We start from the raw sequence: 21,805 nt of genomic DNA on the forward strand, positions 1-21,805 counted from the left end.
GTGGCCAAGTTGCATCATGTGCAGTGCTAGAAACTGTATCCAAAGTTTTGCACATGCTAGGAAAATGCTGTACTTCTGATGTTCACCTCTATCCCAAGGTTATATTCTCTAATATACTTTGTAAAGTGGGAGAAAGGGCAAATACAGTTTGATGTCCAGCAAGGGGAAGTCATTTCAAGGTTTATAGAGAAGTGGCTTCAGGAGGACTTCCATTCAGTTGTAGGTATAAGAGTATCGTAGGGCATAGTTGTCAGGAGACAAGTTAGGAGGCTGTCACTGTTGTTAAGAGAACCGATGAGAATTTGGACTGGGATGGCTTGGTAGTAATAAATAGGAAAGGACTAGAGTAAGGATCTATAAACTTGCAGAAGTAGGATCTATAATCATGGCTGGCAAGTCTGAGAGTTGGTGCAGATAGTATCAGTCATAGATATCTCTGTGTGTGTGTGTGTGTGTGTGTGTGTGTGTGTGTTTATTCTTTAAAGCTCTGATGGCTTGGAAGATGGCATTACCTGGAAGTTGGTGTTTGGGATTAGAGTGGAAAGTCAGGTGTCGAGACACAGTCAAGTTAGTTTTTTTTCAGATCAGATGCTACTAGTATGACAAGTAGCAAAACATGCCAGATTCTCATGATAGGAAAGTGTGTTGGAGCTAACGTAGTGTGAATCATCTGTGAGGTTTAACTGTAGAAAGCAAGAAGGTGACACTAGGTGTTTCCAGTGCCAGTAGAAGCAGAATTGTCAGGGGAAAGATTAGGAGTGTTGGTGTCTTGTTTTTATTGCCACCTTTTAATTAGTCAATTAAGTTTGTAGCCAGGATTTCACCATGTAGCTGACCTTGAACTCCCAAACCTGCTGCATGGATTCGGTGCTGCTGAGATTTCAGGTGTGTGCCACCTTGCTCATTAAGGACTTATGGTTGGGTAAATCTCACTGCAGGAGAGAGGGTTAATTAGCTACAATGAATGATCACAGGACATTAATGACAACGAGGCTGAACTGCAGGTGGTGGCACATGCCTGTGTTCCTTGTACTTGGGAAGTGGATGCAGGTGCATCAGGAGTTCAAAGTCCAGCTTTGGCCAGACTGTGACTTCCATCAAGTGCTGCCTGGGCTATGGAACCTCTTCTTAGTTACTTATCTATTACTATGATAAGATACCATGATGAAGGCAGCTTATAAAAGAAATTGTTTAATTTGGGGGGATCATGGTTCCAGAGGGTTAGAACCCATGGCTATCATGGCAGGGGTCCTAGTAGCTGGCAGGTAGTTATGGGCCTGGAGCAGTGGCTCATGTTTTGACCCACAAGCCCAATCAGAGAGAGCTAACTGGGAGTGGTCTGAGCTTTTCAAACCTCAAAGTCCACCCGCAGTGAATCACATCCTCCAAAAATGCCACACTCACTAACTCTTGACAAATAGTTCCACCAACTGGGGACCCAAGTATTCAAATACATGAGCCTGTGGAGGTGATTTCCCCATTCAAACTAGCATATTTCATGATTAACGCTTGACCAGAGAGTAGTAGTGAAAAAGCAGGGTAGAAGCTGAGGAAGCACAATGTTGGTTGGCCTTCCCGTTTTTTATAAAATATAAGACAAGAGATTTCAGTGTCTGGGATATTGCACATAAAGATACTGAAACACAAAGTCTTGTTAGAGCAACCACTTAAAAGAGATGAATTCTGTTAAGAACTAAGGATTATCTTTTTAATTGACTGCAACTTAGCATAACACTGGTTGTCTCATCAGCTGTAGCAGAATGTTCAAGTAATTGCTCATTCACCATTTGTCACAGTTGTTAGGAATGTGTAACTGTATTGTAGATAAGAATGGATTAATGTGGGAATCAGTGAACTATGTTTTCAGAGTTCTTTTTAAATAGACTGTTGAAGTTCATTTCATATCTTACATAGATAACAGAGGAATGTAAGGTTTATTTGAAAATTTTTCAAATTTTAATAAAGCAAGGCACTCTGTTAGCCCATGGATGGACGTGGTGATGCTGTGGGCAGATTTCAGGATGGAGGATAAGAAATGGGAGTTGAGGATGACATGGCTAGAAGAGAGCTAGGATTTAGAGCTCTGAATATGACTTCTATCCTGCATCCGTGGCTTTTTTTGTTGTTGTTTTCTTTTTTGACCAAAAGCAATTGGGGAGAGAAAGGTCGATTTGGCTAACATGTCCAAATCATAGTCCATCATCATGGAAAGTCACGTTAGTGACTCAAGCAGGAGCAGAGGCAGGAACCATGGAGTACAGCTTCTTTCTGCCTTGCTTGTAGGATAAATATACTAAAATCTGTACACCCAAAGAAGCTAAGCAAGAAGGAGCACCCTGGATAAGATGCTCAGTCCTCATTCAGAAAGTCAAAAATTGCATAGACATCATAAGAAGATGAAAACAAGGAACAAGACAGGAGCCTACCACAGAGGGCCTCTGAAAGACTCTACCCTGCAGGGTATTAAAGCAGATGCTGAGACTCATAGCCAAACTTTGGAAAGACTGCAGGGAATCTTATAAAAGACGGGAGAGATAGAAAGACCTGGAGGGGACAGAAGCTCCACAAGGAGAGCAACAGAACAAAAAGATCTGGGTTCAGGTTTTTTTTTTTTTTTTTTTTTTTTTTTTTTTTTCCCTGAGACTGATACTCTAAACAAGGACCATGCAGGGAGATAACCTAGACCCCTTGCTCAGGTGCAGCCCATGGCATCTCAGCCTCCAAGTGGGTTCCCTAGTAAGGGGAACGGGACTGTCTCTGACATGAACTCAGTGGCTGGCTCGTTGATCACCAACCACTGAGGTGAGGAGGCAGCCTTACCAGGCCACAGAGGAAGACAATGCAGCCAGTCCTGATGAGACCTGATAGGCTAGGATCAGATGGAAGGGGAGGAGGACCTCCTTTATCAGTGTACTAGGGAAGGGGCATGAGAGGAGATGAGGGAGTGAAGGAGGGGATGAGGGTGGAGGCTACAGCTGGGATATAAAGTTTATAACTTGTAATAAATAAAAAAATTATATTAAAAAAAATGCACCTTTGTAATAGAAATTCCCTCTTCTCAGAACAGGAAACTAGGTTCCTCTGCTTGTGTCATGTTGGCAAAAACTAACCAGCACTTAAAAAAAATTTCTTTTTAATGAGTAAGAGATTTGGATACTTATAACAATCTGGTAAAAATTATATAGTAAAAATGGCAGCATAAATCAATTGTAAGAGAGAGGTGTAAGAGCCTGGCAGAAGAAACATATGAACTTGCCTGTCAATTTAATGAGTGTGTATATAAAGTAATATAGGCACATGTTTTAGTGTATATACTGTCATTCATATATATATGTATATATATATACACACACATGTATGTGTTGTATACATTCAAACATGCATATATAAAGGTGTGTGTTTATATGGGTTCTGTGTAAGATCTCTATTCTGTAAGTTATTTATGTTTATGTATTTTTGCACTAAACATGATAGCTGTTTTCTTATACACTTGTGTCTATTCTGTCATGATCTTTCATAATCTTATTTAGCTGTAATACAATTGGAAATTTAGGCTAGAGCTTTGTTTTCATATTTTAAAAATAGCATCAGTGGCTTGAGAAATGGTTCAGCAGTCCAGAGCACTTGTTTCTCTTACAGAGTGCCCACATGGTAGTTCATAACCATCTAAAACTCCAATTCCAGGGACTCTAACGCTCTGTTCTGACCTACACCGTCATCATATTGCACAGACACAGGCAAGACACTTATACATACAAAATAAAAATAAATAAACCTAAAATAAAAATTAAAAAAATAATGTATACTCACTTTTAACTAGCTAAACTATAGTTTTAAAATGGGTAAAATGTACATTTTGTAGTCTTTTTTAAAACTAATTTTTATGTGTAAAATTGTGTATCTGTGTGAGTATATACTGTGACGTGTGTGTGCAAGTGAGCCTATGCAAGCATGCATGCATGTACACACACACACATCTATGGAGGTTGGGAGGGGGTCTTTGGTTTTTTAAAACTGGAGTTGCCAACAGTTGTGAGCTACCTGGGCCCAACTTGTATCCTTTAGAAAGCAACAAGTACGCCCTTATCCACATTTGCAGCCCCAGTTTTGAAGGCCTTTAAAGAAAGGTTAAGTTGTCTGATCTGCAATCTCAGATTTTTTTGGACTCTGTTGTGGGGCAGCTAGGCCTGTTCTCTCTCCATGTTTCCCCAGAGAAAGACAACAGGACAGAGCATAACTTCAGAGTAATTTTTCTAGTGAACAAAAGGTTTGGTACTTAACTCCATAGCTAGGTACTCTTTGGGTATGGAGGTGCTAAAGTGAAAAAGGACAAGTTCCAGAACTGTGTGCAGTTAGGAGAAACACCCCTGCCCAACTCTGAACTGTCAGCAATGACGTCATGCTGTCAAGAGAGCAGCAGTGTCATGAAGGGTGCAGGCAGATTGTCATTGTGTCACCAAGGCACGTTTCTTTAATGTAAGTGGTAAGTGGGCAGCTGTGCAAAGCTCTGGAGGAGCCTGTGGGTGCACTATAAACTGCTTTCCAGATGGAGTCCTTTACTGAGAAAACTGTCACCAAATATAAAGGCCAAGGAAAGCCCAGGGAAGAGGGTAACCCAGAAGGATAGGCAGCCATGTGGCTTTGCTGTTCCTGCTTTTCTATTGTTTGCTTTGGTCATTTTTATTTTATTCATGTCATGTCATACACAGTGTATTAATTTTTTTAATATCTTTTGAGTTTATAGTGTTGTATACATTATGGTTGCTCAGCAAACAGTTTCATGTACAGAAGGTACAAGATTCTGTTAAGATACTTTAGTTCTGACTATAACATTGTACTAAGCCAAAGTTACAAGTCTCTCCAAACCAAGACAGATCACTCTTCTGTTGTTCAGAGTGACATTGTGCTGCAGTTGTGTTAACACAGTCATTTATGGTGGTCCTTCTGGAAGTCTACTAAAAACTGTCTGTCCTATCAATTTCATTACAGAGTTACAAATTTTGTCAAGGAAAACTACAGCTGATTTTGGATCAGTTGGATCCTGGACAACCTAAAGAGGTGAGTTTAAAGGACAGCTGTCAAGTTCAGTCACATACCGTGAACTTGTAGTCTAGACTGTGATCAGTAGTAGCCAGGTGGTTTTCCCTCTTTCTTTCTTTCTTTTTTTTGGGGGGATTTGTTTATTTGGTTATATAGCAAAGTAGCAGAACACAGAACACAGATATTAAGATATTAATATATCTGTTCAAGGTCCAGGGACAGTTCAGAGGATTACAACCCCAATTCCCTAGATCTTGAGTCATTGCTTTCACTATGTTCTTCTTCTTTTTTTTTTTTTCCTTGCTTTTTTATTTTCTTAGTTTTTATTTTTTTTCAATGCAGTTTATTCGGGAACCTTGAACAATCATCTGACCCTGGGGAAAGCCAGCCCACAGCTAAAATAGCCTCTGGCTAGCCAACCCCAGCGTGCCACGTGGGCAATGCAGATAGGTCCACATACATGGAAGCAAGCCAGATCCTCAGCCTTAGCCAAATGTGGAGTTGTTCGTGACAGAGAGCACTCATCATCGGGATGGTGGAAGGCAGAAACCAGCTCCATCTTTAAGGCCTGGCATTACGCAGCTCTCTACAGTTCCCCCTTTTTGTTTTAGATGCATCAGGCAAGAGTAGAGGTCTGATCTCTGATATTAGAAATAAATTGGGACTTTGTACCAATGTTCATTTAGGTGTCATCCACCCAAAGAGCATCAGACCCGTCCGATACCTTTTGCTCAGAGGTGGGACCTGGGGCATCAACCCACATGCAGTCAGACATGCTCTTCTCTGGGTCGAAAGCGGCTGACCCTGAGTGCAGTGCTTAGCCTTGCATCCTGAGCATAACATTTTCGCTTTTTATGGTAGCCAACCATGATTGGGGAGACTGTCCTGCTTCAATGGCTGTAAAGGCCTGAATGATCATGGCTGCATTAAGCTGTTGTGAGACTCTAATCTTGCATATACACCACAGGCAAACCAAGGAGACCAACACCAGAAGGCCTGCTAACGCTCCCATGCCCGCTCATTCCTTCAGATGATTCATGGCTTCAGCAATCCATGGTGATAATCCTGTGGCTAGTCCTGCGTCCACTCTGGTAGAATTTACCGTGATAATGGCCACTCTCAGCCGCTCCATCGTAGAATCGAATTCTCCAGTCCAATTACCTAAAATATAGCTAGACAATTGTTTAGACAGATTTGCAGCACAGGAAAAATTCTCATGTTGTATGCTAGTGACATAAAGTCCAGCATACTTTCATTGACAGCCAAGTTGAGCGATTTGCCATAGGGTATCAATTTGCTCCTGCACGAGGTCAATCCTCTGATTGAACACCATCAAGCCTCCTTTTAGTTGAGTATTAATTCCTTTTTGTACATCTAAGGCATGAGCTACATTGGCTAAAAGATTATTCAGGGTCTGAGCAGTCTGCACAGTATGACTCATGCCTAATGCCGCGGTGGTAGCTCCAACAGCCGCCAATGAGATGGCAGTAACAATGGCGGCTTTAGTTCCAAGATCCCTTTTCTGTCTGAAGAGAGTCATAGTGTGAGGGGCATCAACGGGCACAGGCACCCAGCGAGGCATGCGAGTAACCAGGGCATACCTAAATTCACTAGCATTCCTGCATTGGGCAAAAAAGCAAGTATCATCACCACAATTACTTGGCTCTATCTGGCTAATAATGAATAGAAATGGGGGATATAAACAAACAGGTGTGGGCTTATAGGAAATATTATGAGAAGCCTTAACCCCCTCGTTGGAACATCCTGCATCAGTTCTAGAACTAGCAGTGGTGGTGTCCGAGGTCTGAGTAGGTTCAGGAGACCATTGCCCCCAGGGGCGAGACGTGCTCCATGTAAATTGACTAACTCCATGTTTTCCTCCACTTTTGAAAGTCATTTAAGGTTCTTAAATTATTTTTTCCCTTTTTTTTAAAATTTTTCCTCAATTACACTTTATTCATTCTGCATCCCCCTATAAACCCCTCCCTCCTCCCCTCCCAATCCCACCCCTCCCTCCTCCCCTCCCAATCCCACCCCCCCCTTCCCTCTGCATGCATGACACTCCCCAAGTCCACTGATAGGGGAGGTTCTCCTCTCCTTTCTGATCTTAGTCCATCAGTTCACATCAAAAGTGGCCTCTACTATGGCCTGGTAAGGCTGCTCCCCCCCAGGGGGAGGTGATCAAAGAGCAGGCCAATCAGATTATGTCAGAGGCAGTCCCTCTTCACATTACTATGTAACCCAATTGGACTCTGAACTTCCCTGGGCTAAATCTGTGCAGGGGTTCTGGGTTATCTCTATGAATAGACCTTGGATGGAGTATGAGTCTCTGGGAAGTTCCCTGTGTTCAAATTTTCTTGTTTTGTTGCTTTCCTTGTGGAGACCCTGTCCTCTCCAGCTCTTACTGTTTCCCAGTTCTTAGATAAAATTTCATTCACTCTGCCCAACAGTTGCCCATCAGGCTCAGCATCTGCTTTGATAGTCTGTAGGGCAGAGGGTTTAAGAGGCCCTCTGTGGTAGGTTCCTAGGTTGTTTCCTGTTTTCTTCTTCTGATGTCCATCCTCTTTGCCTTTCCGGATGGGGATTGGACATTTTAGTTAGGGTCCTCTCTCTTGCTTAGTTTCTTTAGATGCACAGGTTATAGTGGGTTTGTCCTATGTTGTATGTCTATATGAGTGAGTATATATATTCCCTCTTTCTTTTTAGTTCTCGTTTTGTAGACGATAGGGCTTTATTATTATAAGCAGTCCTGAGTTGGTAATCTTGATTAACTTTTCTGTCTGAAATGGACACTCACATCTTGCTCATGTAGTCACTTCCTTGATTTCGTCTCTTCTTTTCTTCATGATCAAAAGGGGTAAAGCTATGTGTTATCTCCTTCAATATTTCATTGTTAAAAAATCCATTGTTTGTTTCATTTTTAGAAAATGTGGCCAACTACTTAAAGACTAAAGACTATTTTAACAGATAACATGGTAATTATCATGTATAATGTCTTGAAATATGTATATAATGGGTAGTGACTAAGTTGAGCTAATAAACATATATATTACTGCCCATACTTAGCCTTTAAATTTTTTTTTTGATTCTGAGTGGCTTATATTCTTACCTGACAAATTTTTAGTATTATAACACATGATAAGTACAAATTGTGTCGTACAATAGATCTCACCAACTTTTTTCCTGCAACTGATGTTTTGTGTTTTGTTGTTTTTTTCTAATTTTAATTTTTACTTATTCATTTTATATCCTGGTTGTGGCCTCCTTCCCTCCATGTTTTCCCTATCTCCCTGTCACCTACTCCTCAGAGCAGGGGAACACTCCCTACTCCAGCATATCAAGTCGCATTAGGACTGAGCGCATCCTCTCCCTCCCTGGCCTGGTGAGCCAGCCCCGCCAGGAGAAAGTGATCAAAAAGCAGGCAACAGAGTCCATGTCAGAGTCAGCCCCCTTTCCCCTTACTAGGGCACCCACATGAGGACCGAGCTATCCATTGACTTTATCTGTGTAGGCGGCCTAGGGCTAGTCCATCCATGGTCCCTGGTTGGTGCCATCAGTCTCCACAGCGACCCCCCATCCCCCAGGCCCTGGTTAATTGACTCCATAAGTCTTCTTGCAACTGATATTCAACAAACATCTCACCAACTTTTCTACTTGAAACTTTAACAATGTATTAGGAAAACAAAAGAGTGTGGGGCAGCAAGATGGATGGACAGGTGAAATGTTTGTCACCAAGTCTGAAGATCTGAGTTCAGTTCCTGGGACCCAAATGGTGGAAAAAGCAACTGATGCCTGCAAGTCTTCTGACCTCACATGTGCTCCCTCCCACATCCACATTCACTTTCACACGGCAAATAAATAAATAATATCATGAAAAACCTTTTAAAAATACTAAATTATGCTTGTTCATATTTTGAGAGATTTTAAGAATTACTATTCTTGATATTTTGTTTTATTAGAAAGCCAGTTTGAATCAGAAACTGATTTTTTTCAAAAGTGATAACATAGTAATCATTTACTTTTAACAGTGTTCCTAATTGCATATTTCACATTATTTCATTGGAAGAAATAAACTTGTTCTTTGTTTATTAAAGGGAATTTAACATGGCTTCATTTTTTAGAAATATGTTAGTAAAGAGAAGGAAGAGAGGTTTATTTGAGCTATTTGCTGGGACCAGAGCCATGTGAAGACTCTAAAGTCTAGTGAGGGAGTTTCATCCTTATATTGTTAGTTGGTAGAAAGAAATTTTATTAAAGTAAGAGGATAAAGGGGAACAGAGCTTTTAAAAGTATAGCAATGTAAAAGAATAGATAAAAAAGAAATTTACTCAAGAAGAAAAACTCATAAGACTAACGTAAAATTAAAATTAGCAGGAGAGGCATGCATGCACAAAGGGGAGGGAGGGTGGGATCGGAAGGGAAGGAAGGAGGGGCTTATGGGGGGATACAAAATGAATAAAGTGTAATTAATAAAAAATAAAAAAAAGTTAAAAAAAAGAAATAAGTAAATAAAGCCACTTGCCCAAGCCAACTCAAAAAAGAAAAAAAAAATTAGCATTTGTTAGGTTCCAAAAGGCTACAGTGAGAATGGAAGACAGGTGTTGTAGTTACTTTTCTATTGCTGTGTTAACACGCCAAGACCGGTACAACATATAAAGGGAAGCATTTAATTGGGCTTATGGTTTCAGAGGGTTAGAGTCCACAGACAGAGTACAGGAATACCTGAGATATCACATTTCAGTCCATAACCACAAAGCAGAGGGAGAGAGCCCTGGGAACCACAGGGATTTTTTTGAAATCTTAAAGCCCACCTCTAGTGACACATTCGTCCAACAAGGTCACATCTAATCCTTCCCAAACAGTTCCACCAATTGGAAAACAAGAATTCAAGTACATGAGCTTACAGGGGCCATTCTCATTCAAACCACCACTGCAAATCAGATAAATTATTTTGGAAATGCGTGTTTTACAAGAGCCAGAGAGCATATGGAAATAGAAAAATCAGGAATAGTGGAGCTTAATGCATAGACAGACAAGGAAAATGATAGCCTTTATATATAATAAGGAAATCTTTCTCTTAAAATGATTAATCTTAATTATGTTTATAAAATTTCCCCAGTGTTTCTGACATGTTTCCTTTGCTGCTTCACTTAAACAACACTGGTCATATTTTCTTATATGTGAATGCAGTATCTACTGGTTACTCTCAATCCTTTTTCTTGTATCTCTCCCTAAAATGGCTCACATTCATTTTTGTCAACTTGAAATACAGATTTCTTTGAGAGGAACTATATCTAGTGTTATAGCCTAGTAAATCAGTTTTTGTGAGATTCATCCGTAGTGAGGATCTCAAAGTTTGTGTCACAAAATTGAATTTCCTTAAATTTTTAAAAAGTTTTTATTAATGGATTTTGTTCTTTGACAATTTCATACATGTATTTAATATTTTTTGATTACTCACTCCACCTTCTATGAGCTCCCTCTCAACCCTGCCAGACCCTATGTGCCCAAATCTCTTTTCTCATGTTCATGACTTTTTGTTTTTCTCTGAGGTTAACTAAGGCTGTCTGTGTGGCCCTAGATTTTGACTTGTCTTCTGCAGCCTGTGGGCTCAGCAGTGGGTACAAAACTGGGTACTGTGCCTTTCCTTCTGCCAGAATCTCTTAGTTGGCAATAATTGAGGTCCCAGGTGCCATGAGCTCCTCTCCCATCCATAGCTGACTGTGGGCACAGCTGTCCTTTAGGGTTAGAAGATGGCACTTCACAATCCTTCTCCTTATCTTCCTGTTTTCTCGATCCACTGATGTAGTGATCCCAAGCCCTGCGGAGATGGTACGAATGTGTCATTTAAGATGGATTCCTCAGCTGTCACTTGTTCTCAGTATCTTCTGCAGCCATGGGTCTCTGCATCAACCTCTGTTCACTGCAAAATGCTGCTTTTCTGATTAAGGCTTAGAGTAGCATTTGTTGGTCTATTCCCAGCTGGGCCACTTGAGACAGGTCATCTGGAGAGGGACACTCCAGATGAAGGTATATCTTTAGTTATATCTTTGGGTATGTCATTTAGTCTCATCTTTTCAAATGAATTGCTTTTCAGTTTAAGTGAGTAGTTACAATTTATCCCATTGAAAACTAAAAAAATCAGCAAATACTTTTATTTTCCTTTTGGAATTTTGTATTTTCTTGATTATTAGTAAAGATTTCTAAAAGAAACTGGATATGATACTATTTTATATATTAAAATGTTGCCTTCAGTTTAAATTATAAATATATTCTTATTCAGAAACTTTTTATTTGCTTTCAAGTGGTAAATTTTTTAATGGGACTTTGTTCTAGAAGTTAACTGTAAATGAGAAATTATTTAATATTGGATTCTCCTGATTTTTCAAACCCTCATTCTAGTGCCCCAAAAGCCTGTCTCACAGGTGTGTTTAGGATTTTTTTTTCTGGATGGGACTCTAAAGATACTTTCAAGCATCCCACATTTTCCTGTCATCTAAGAAAGTTGAGTCTGTGGTGGAGGTCTCTGCTCCTCTCTCTAATGCCTCCTTGTCACTCACTGGGCTTCAGTTGTTTCAGCTGACCAGACTTTGAGTAGAAGCTTGGCCTTGCTGTATTGCTTTTTAGCAGCTGTGAGAATGCAAAGAAAGCTCTGTTCTACCGAAGTAGAGCCTTCTCCATGCGTGTCCCTTGGGTCATAGTATTTTGGATGAATCCTGATTGGATTCTAAGATGTCTGATTAATAAGTAGCTTTTCTGGGGGAATGTAGAAATTCAATTTTGCATTTCCCTGCTGAATTAGTTTTTCCTCTTCAGTGGCTAGAAGGTCAGAAAATATGGTCCAGCAGAAAAATGAGAATGTTTGTTCAGATTGTTCCAGGGGAGCTATTCACAGAGGCTGGGATGGGAATACTTTTCCAGGGCCTGTGTGGGCACTGTGCTCGAATTACAGCCACTCCAATGGGCAACTTCCGGGATGAGTCCACTGGAAAAGGCTGCTTGGTGATTCCGGTGCAATCATCATCTGTTTCTCTTAGCTGAAACAGAGTCCCTGATACACTTATGGTTTCCGATTTCACTACAAAAGATATCCTGGTTTTGTTTTCTCTATTTAAAAAAATGTGTTCCTAAGAGTTATTTTATAAAAGGGCATCTGATTCTCTAATGGGCCTCATTAAAAAGTAGCTTCTCTGATTCTGCCTTTTAGTAGTGTTTTACATAATGTTTTGGGGAAATTGAAATTCTTCTAGCATTAATGTCTTTGTTATTTGAAAATCTGTAGGTGAGATATGAAGCGTTACAAACACTCTGTTCAGCTCCTCCGTCCGATGTCCTGAACTGTGAAAACTGGACCATTCTGTGTGAAAAGCTGACCACGTCTCTGTCAGATCCAGACCCTGTGTTCACGGTGAGGGGATGCTGTCAGTTGCTTTTCTAGACCCAAGTGGGATTTGATAATTTCCCTTGGGAGCTCAAATGTGGAGCTATAGAGTTTCAAACCACAACAGAGACAGTAGGCAAACTGTTAGGGTTGTACCTAGATATATTTGTCTTTTTAAATTCACACTTCTCTATCAGTGGAGACATGATTAGTCTGGGGAGCAGAAATGACTTGGGAACCACTTTTGTCATTTATATCAAAAGAGAAAAGATGGTTATGTAGTAGTTGGATGCAGTGCGAAGTTACAAGCCCCAGAGGGTATTCTACAGTTCTATAAAAACTTTGATATGAGAACTTCAATGGGTGGGGGGAAGTGGTATTTTTAGGGTCACCTTTAGCATTTCAAAGCTAGAAAGAAATACAATTGTCAGTTTGCCTGTATTTTTTCTGTATTTGATGGAAGAGAATCATGCGTGAGTATTTTCTTTATTTTAGAAATTATGACTTTGTAAACCTTAAAAGTTTCTAGTCAGTCATTGCAAATTGCTTTATTTTGCTGTTGTACATTTCCATGCAGCAAGGTTCAGCTCAATACATATGTTAACAAATTACAAACAATTGTTATAAATAAAATTGGAGATAGGATCAAATCATTTTGGAGTAGCAAACAAATATGCCACCCTTTTATTTTAAGTTTGTGCTGCCTCTAAGTTGCTAGCTACATCATTGCTGTTCTGTAGTACTTTTATGGGTGGTTGAAAAATTACAGATGTTAATAAGTTACTGCAACTATAAACATGGACTTCAAATACTTAATAGTCTTTGTTCAGTGGGAATGTCTTAGAGTTATTGGAAGATATCTTTAGCCATCTGGGGTCCAATTTCCTGTGAAAATATTAGCCTGGGTGATTTAAACAAGGTTATTAATTTTGTTTCTGTAGATTAGAAAATGTGAGGCAAGGTTGTTTTTATTTAATGGAAACTTGTATTTCATTAGTAGAATTACTTTTCTTATGATATTTAAGTGGTTATAAAGAAAGTGAAGGGACAGGCACCATTTTAATGCCCAGTAATGTCAGGCATGTCTTAACTACATTTAGTTCTTATTCAGTTTATTTTGTGATATTTCTCTTTGAATTTTGAATTTAAAAACATTATATAGTATTTTTTTCCCTAGGGAATAGGTAATGTTACTAGAAAAATGCCTAAATATTTACAAAAGTTAAATATGAAGAAACAATTCCTGGACTTGGAAATGTGAGGTCTTAAAATGTAGTGTTGCCTCCTGTCCCACTGTTGGATGACACCATTAAAAACTCAAGAAACTCCCTGCAAGCCTTTAGCCTCATTTCACAGCACTCACGGACCATCCTTTCTTCTTGCCTTCTGCTCCCATTACCTGCAGTTACCAGATTTCACTACAGTGCACTTTGTCATCTGTTTTACTATTAGTTGTGGTTAATTTTACTTTTTGCTCAACAAAAATGGGCCTTTAAAAGTAGACATCCATCATCTGGTTTCTGAGTAGTGTGTTTGTGTTTATTTTCTGTATAAATGTGAAAAGTGTTTCGTCTGTACTGTTGTAAGAAGCTTAAATGGGATGTGCTTGTCTTGTTTCTGTAGGACCGGATATTAAAGTTCTATGCACAGACATTTACACTCTCACCATTACACATGACCAAGGAAATTTATACAAGCTTAGGTATGTTTATTATATCACTACAAATGCTCTTCTTATATATAATTAAAAATGCATAAGCAATGAATTTCCAGAAGTATTGTACAGTATAATGACTGTATATTTTCACTTTGGTTTTCAGCTAAATACTTGGAGTTATACTTTCTTTCTAGAGAAAATCACATTCTTACTCTTTCAACTGGAGTAGACATAACCAGTTCTAATGTGACCCGCTTACTGAAAAAGGTATCTGCTTACTACAGTGTGCTTTATGTAAAGTGGGCCTATATTTCAGAATTACAGTATTTTGAGAGCTTTTGTGCCCTGCTTATAGGTTCGTCTTCTGAATGAGTATCAGAAAGAAGTTCCATCGTTTTGGATTCGACACCCAGAGAAGTAAGTCTCCCAACTAATGCAATGTAAGGCAGGGAGGGGCTGAGCCCCTCGAGTGCTTCAAGGACAGAAGGGAACAGTTGTCTTCAGTGATGCACTTAGTTTCTGTCAGCTTGACCCAGCCACCTAGGAAGAGGGATCCTCATTTAAGGACCTGCCCTTATCACATTGGCCTATGGGGGTATTTTTATAGTTGGAGGTCTCTTGTGGGCAGTGTCTTCTGTGGGCCTGGGCATTACAAGAAAGATAGCTTAGTGGGCCAGAGGAAGCAGGCTTGAGGAGGCAAGCCAGTACGCAGTGCCTCCAGGGTTTCTGCCTCAATTCCTGCCTTCATCAAGAAGAGCTGGCTTCCCTTGATAATGGAACTTGTAAGCTAAAAGGAACCTTTTCCTGTCCAAGTTTCTTTTGATCATGGTGTTTGTCACAGCAACACTGATGCACACTAGGACAAAAGGTGTTAATACAGGTTTTCTTCGGTATATTTGTACTTGCTGTGTAAATGGTTCTACTCAAGTGTTCTTTTTATGTCATCTACAGCATTGTGGAAACAGGATGTTGACTTCTTCAGTTTTTAGTTTTTCTGCTTTGGACAAGTTTCTTAAATGTTTTTTTTCCATTCTGTTTAAGAAATTGTGATAAGGTTGTAAGAGCATCTGTGAATCCAAAGCTGAAAGTTACTTTTGGAGACTTGAGTATTGAACTAGAAGGAATTTAAGTTTTTAGAGTGGAAAAACTGTGTGTGGCTCTTATCCTCTACCATTTTCAGAAAATATTAAAGAAATTCTGAAGATTACATTCCACACTGTTATTTTTTTATTTTTTTAAATTAATTACAGTTTATTTACTTTGTATCTCAGCTGTAGTCCCCTCCCTCATTCCCTCCCAATCCCACTCTTCCTCCCTCCTCTTCTCTCTACCCCTCTCTAAGTCCATCTGACCCTAGTCCTCTGATAGGGGACGTCCTCCTCCCCTTCCTTCTGACCTTGATTTATCAGGTCTCATCAGGACTGGCTGCAGTGTCCTCCTCTGTGGTCTAGCAAGGTTGCTCCTCCCTCAGGGCGGGGGGGTCAAAGAGTCAGCCACTGAGTTCATGTTAGAGACAGTCCCTGTTCCCCTTACTAAAGAATCCACTTGGATTACGAGCTGCCATGGGCTACGTCTGAACAAGGGTTCTAGGTTTTATCCAAACATGGTCCTTGATTGGAGAATCAGTCTCAGAAAAGACCCCTGTAACCAAATATATTTGGTCATTGTGGAGCTCCTGTCTTCTCCAAGTCTTACTAACTCCCCCTTCTTTTATATGATTCCCTGCACTCTGCCCAAGGTTTGGTTATGAGTCTCGCATCTGCTTTGATATGGTGGGATCTAGAAAAGATCATTCTGAGTGAGGTATCCCAGAAGCAGAAAGATATACACAGTATATACTCACTTATAAGTGGATACTAGACCTAAAAGATAGGATAAACATACTAAAATCTGTACACCTAAAGAAGGTAAACAAAAAAGAGGACTGGGGTAAGATGATCAATCCTCACTTAGAAAGACAAATGGGATGGACATTGGAAGTAGGAGAAAACAAGAAACAGGACAGGAGCCTACCATAGAAGGCCTCTGAAAAACTCTGCCTATCAGTATATCAAAGCAGATGCTGAGACACATTGTTATTTTATAAGGATAAGAACATCACTGATCTTACATATACTGTTTTTCTTTTCTTTTTTTTTAAATTCTTTCCTAAACTCCAGGTATATGGAGGAGATTGTGGAGAGTACATTGTCCTTGTTATCAGTCAGACATGATCAAAGCCACCTTGTCTCACAGAAGATTTTGGATCCCATCTATTTTTTTGCATTAGTTGATACTAAAGCTGTGTGGTTCAAAAAATGGATGGTAAGGAAAAGTGTTTTCTCTCTGTCATTTCAGTGACTAGCCCGTGTTTATGTGCCTGATGTGTGCTGAGTTCTAATTGCTTTTCTGCATGTTTGAATGCTTTAATCTGTACCCAGGTAGATGTGGCAGTGACATCAGTGACCTGTTTGGGAGTATTAGATCTACAGCATGGGGAAACTATTTTGCCTAGGATTTTTTGCCTAGTCAAAGTCATGATAGGATTTTAAGTGGTGATCCAGTTGAATACCCTTAAGATGAATGGTCTACCAAGGATCCTAACTGTCAGGAATCTAAATGCTTTAAACATTTTAATGGAGGGGAACAGGGATTTTCTCTGGCATGAACTCAGTGGCAGGCTCTCTGATCACATCCCTGGGAGGGGGTGCATCTTTGCCAGGCCACAGAGGAAGATAATGTAACTAGTCCTGATGAGACCTGATAGGCTAGGGGAAGGAGAGAAAGACCTCCCCTGTCAGTGGAGGAGGGAAGGGGCATAGATGGAGAAGAAGGAGGGAGGGTGGGATTTGGAAGAGATGAGGGAGGGGCTACAGCTGGGATACAAATTGAATAAATTGTAATAAATCATAAAAATTTAAAAACATAAAAAAATTTAATAGATATTTCAGGCCACAAGGATTCAGGGCTCATTTTTCTTGGGTTTAGAGGATAATGTCTCAAATCAGTTTCTGTTTGTTGCTTCCTGAATCTGGATTTGGGGATGTGTTTAATGCCTGAAGCTGGAGGTTTGCAGTGGAGCTTATGACAGCCCCAAACTGAAAGTGGTGGGAAAGCAGTCTTTGTATTGTCACCTTATGTAGAATTACAGAGGCCCTTTTGTAGCAGCAGTAGCAGCAGCAACACAGACATCTATACTTATGTCTTCATCTTTCTCACCATGTCCACGCAGGTCTGGGTATTTTTTCTCGGTGGAGCAGAGAGAGGAGACAGGACTTGCTGTGCAAGCAGAGACCCTCTCCTGTAGTTCTTAGCAGGACAGTTTGACGATTGCCTAGCTGCCCTGTCTCTTAATGTCACATGTCTGTGATGTCTGCCCAGTTAATTAGAACACAGCTCTGTCTTTAGTGCCAGCCCCTTGCATTACCTATGTTTGATACATAATTTAAATTTATTATTAATTAAACCAATTTATTTCATTAACCAGAGTGTTTTGTTCCCTGCATCTGATACTTTTTCTTAATTTTCTCAAGGATGAAACTGGCTTTATTGATGATAATATGTCAAAAATCTAAACGCACATTAAAACCTTATACAACAAAGGGATGACCATTAAACCCTAGGTTCATATAGATTCATATTTATATAATATATTAATATGTTTAGGTCTTTGTTTAAAACAAAAATGAAATTATATTCTAATAAGTGTTGGTAAGGCTTTCTCACTTAACATTTTGATTTTAAATGCATAAGTGAATGAAGCAGATTGTAAAAACTAAATGGTAGAACATTTTAATTGTTTTATCTGTATTATCAAAGCAACAGAAATTCATCTCATTCACTTATACCCTTTTTGTTTAAAGCAAGGGCTGGCAGGAATTTTATTTAAAAGGCTAGAGTATCTCTAGCCTTGTGGACTGGACAGTCTTTGCATCTTTTCAGTAAATGATAACAGCTATAGGGTGTTCTGTGGTACTATTCATGCAAATGCATAGTAGGGAGATTTGGTATGAGGGTTATAGTGTGCTGATCTTGCTGATAAAGATGCAAAGGGTTCTTTTTCAGAACTTTCTGTGTGTAAATCACGCTGGTCTTGAGAGCTTACTGTGAAGATGAAATGGACTCGCACTCCTGATTCTGTTGTCTCCATCTCCCAAGTGCTGAGGATTATAGGTGTGAATTACCATGCCTGGCAAAACAGGATAATACTAAAAGTTTTATTTTTACATCAGTGTATTTTCTTTAGTAATACTGAGAAATGGGTTAACTTTTTTTTTTTTTAAACATTTAAGCCAGAGGCTTAAAACACACAGGATTTTGATGAACTCTGAATAAAAGCACTGTCTAATGAGATGAAAATTCTATTACCAGAATTCTGGTGAAGTTTTAAATTAAGTTTTAATATTTTTATTGTTTTTAATAAAATGAAGGAGCAAATTTAAACATTAAAACTGCCTGACATAATTTAGCTAAAATAATTATCCTTTTCCCTGGCTTTCTACAATGTTACATATGTATGTGTTTTAATTTCATCTATTTTTGCCCCTAATTCAGCTAAAATAGTTATAGTTTTCTTTGTAGTTTTACAATGTTGTGTTTATAGGCATTTTAATTCCCCATATATTTTTGGCCCTAAAGAAATAAAGCCATTTTGGGCATAGCCATTTATTTAAAAATAATACTGACATAAGGTGACAGAGATGCTGTCTTGTTGGAGTGCCTCGCCTTTGCAGATGTCTGTGTTCATAGTCAGTATACAACTGGTGGTCTTGTTTCTCTCTCATTTACATATTTTCTCTTGGACCAAGCACTGGTATGAATTGTTCCCCTCACTCCTAATCTGTCAATAAATGAGCTACACTACTTTTTATGTAATTTGGATTCCCATGATTACTATGCTTGTAATTCATTGTGCTTAGGAAAACCTGCTTGGCATTGACTATAATATTTTAAATCTAAGTTATGGTGTAGTTTATGATATTGTAAATGATGGAAGAAAATTATGCCAAATTTATACCTTTAACTTTAAATGCCTTTTTCTTTAATTTTAGCATGCATATTACAGCAGAACTGCAGTACTGAGACTTCTTGAAAAGAAATATAAATCATTGGTAAGCTACACATCTGTTTTTATGATGAAAAATAATATTGTAAAAAGGTAGGTGATGTCTTGCTTTAAATATGCAAAGTTGAGTGGCAGTGATTAATATTGGGTAATGAAGCACTCTCTTTTAATGTTTCCTTAAACTACCATTCTAGGAAATGTAAAGAGATACAAGTTGAGTCTTGAAGTGAGGGAAACAGTTGGGAAGTAGTTAGTGAACTGAAAACTTAGCTGCAAGGATTGGCAAGTTTCTGAATATATGAAGCATAAATAAGAACTTTGAACTGTGAGAAATATTGTTTTGACTGTGATGATTTATGTTTTCAGTTGAAGAAAGTATATTTTTTGAAGGTAAAATGTATTATGAAAAAGTAATTTTTTTCTTGCTCAAAAGTTCCTGAAAATAGCAACTGTTATTATATTTTATTTATTTATTTTTATTGAAAACAGATTATTTTCATGCAATGTATTGTGATTTGAGTTTTTCTCCCGTAACTCCTCACAGTTCCTCCCTACTACCCTTTCTTGCTCTCTTTTGTTTGAAAACAAATAGGCATCTAAAAAATAAAAAATAAACCAAACCTTAATATGACAAAACAAATGACCAGAAAGAAAAAGTGTCAAACACAGAGTACAAGGAACACATAATTTCAGAGACACATACACTTGCACACATAGAAATGGCATCAAACAAGTGTAAACAAAACAAAACAAACTCTCCACAAATGCCGTTGAATTTGTTTGAGGGCTGGTGAGATGGGTCAGCCTTTAAGGCTAGGTTTACAACCAAAACTTCAAGAGTTTGGTCTATTTTGATCAGCAACTGCTGGGCATGGTGCCTGCCCTTAAGTGTCATTTGTATACCCAGTGAGACTGTTGGAGAAAACAATTTTTTTTTCCTTTGTGAATGGTTACCAGCTGGAGATAGCTTCTGGGTTAGGGATTGTGTCCACTTCCCTTTGCAGTGCTGGCACTTCATCTGTCTTAAAACTGTGCAGGCCCTGTGCATTGCTACAGTCTCTCTGAGGTCAGTCATACGTGCATTGGTTCTGTTGTGTCTAGAAGGCCTTGGGTCCTTGGTGTCTTCTGGTCCTATTGGCTTCTTACAATCTTCATGCCTGTTTTTGTTTGTTTGTTTGTTTTTCCACAGTTCCCAGAGCCCTGAGGGGAGGGATTTAATTTAGACATCCCATTTAGGTTTGAGTGTTCCAAGGTCTCTCACTCTGTGTTTGTTGTCCTGTTGTGGATCTCTGTATCTATTTCCATCTACTACAGGAGGAAGCTTTGCTGATGATGACTGAACAAGCCACTGATATATGAGTATAGCAGAATGTTGTTAAGGAGTCACATTACTGCTATGCGTCTTTAGCAGAACAGTGGTATTGCTCTTTCTCCTAGGTTCTTGGCTTATCTGGTCTCAGAGTTTTGGCCACCCAAGCAGTGTTATGTGTGGGTTCCATCTTATGGAGTGGGCCTTAAATCCAATTAGATATTGGTTGATTTCTTTCTGTCATAGTTAGGGACACTGTTGCTCTGATGAAACACCATGAAACTTGGGGAAGAAAGGGTTCATTTCATTCACAATTCTATATAATAGTTCGTCATCAAAAACAGTGAGGGCAGGGACTAACAGAGGTTAGGAACTTAGAGGCAGGAGTTGATGCAGAAGCCGTGGAGGGGGTTGCTTCTCGTGACTTGCTCATCCTGCTTTATTACAAGACTGCCAGCCCAGAGGTCACACCACCAACAATGGGTTAGGCCCTCCCCATCAATCACTAATTAAGAAAATGGCCTACAGGGTTGACTACAACCCCATCTTATTGAGGCATTTTTTCAATTCAAGCTTTCTCCTCTCTGATGACTCTATCTAGTTTGTGTCAAGTTGACGTACAACTAGCCAACTCCGACAGCTTTGTACCACTAATACCCTAGCATATCTTGCAGACAGGTCACCATTGTAGATCAGAACGTTGGTGTTTACCTTTCCCCTCTGGTAGTGTGCTGAGTACCTTACTGTACCATGAACACTAGTCAGTTGGCTTGAAGGCTCCAGGTAGGAACCAACTCGAATTCTCCATTTTTGGTGAGTTATGTAGGTGTTATCTTCAGCAAAAGGGCCTTTTCCTCAGTTTGTGGAGAGCAACCAATAGTTTTGGCAAGAGTATGTGTGGTTTTGGGGTTTCCATTGCACCCGTTAGGCGATAATTCAATTAGATGTAAACCACTATAGAAACTAGAAGTTCCATTTGGTCATGAGAGATGATTAGTTGGGTCTTTTTTTTTCCAGTCATGTGCTGAATTCAATTAGATTACTTTCATGTGTGTATGTACTCTTAAAAAGTGGGTTTCCATATAATCCCTTAAATGGCCCTTAGTTTTAACTATACCTCCTCTTAGTTCCTCTCTTACATCCTCCTTCTCTCCCTCTTCTCATTTGATCCTCCCATTCCAGCACCCCCTTAATCAACAATTATTCATCCTATTTTCCTTTCCTAAGGAGATCCTTCATTGTTTTCTTGTCCCTAACTCTGTGCTCTAGTTATCCAGATTGAAGATCTAACAGCTAACATCCACATTTAAGTGAATGCATATCATATTTGTACTTTTGGGTTTGGGTTACCTCACTCAGGATGATTTTTCTTGC

The 21,805-nt window shown here is 39.3% G+C and overlaps 1 protein-coding gene across 1 annotated transcript in view; it reads left to right on the forward strand.

Moving 5' to 3' along the window:
* Positions 1-21,805, forward strand: part of Tbc1d32 (TBC1 domain family member 32) — a 223,224-nt gene that overhangs the window by 23,406 nt on the left and 178,013 nt on the right. Inside the window, exons 4-10 of the mRNA XM_060373683.1 lie at positions 4,990-5,058; positions 12,323-12,448; positions 14,045-14,123; positions 14,242-14,345; positions 14,434-14,495; positions 16,238-16,382; positions 19,109-19,168. Coding sequence (XP_060229666.1) covers positions 4,990-5,058; positions 12,323-12,448; positions 14,045-14,123; positions 14,242-14,345; positions 14,434-14,495; positions 16,238-16,382; positions 19,109-19,168 — 645 coding nt within the window. The remainder of the gene's footprint in view (positions 1-4,989; positions 5,059-12,322; positions 12,449-14,044; positions 14,124-14,241; positions 14,346-14,433; positions 14,496-16,237; positions 16,383-19,108; positions 19,169-21,805) is intronic.

This window comes from Meriones unguiculatus, chromosome 20 (assembly GCF_030254825.1).
Source record: "Meriones unguiculatus strain TT.TT164.6M chromosome 20, Bangor_MerUng_6.1, whole genome shotgun sequence".
NCBI classification, from domain to species: domain Eukaryota; kingdom Metazoa; phylum Chordata; class Mammalia; order Rodentia; family Muridae; genus Meriones; species Meriones unguiculatus.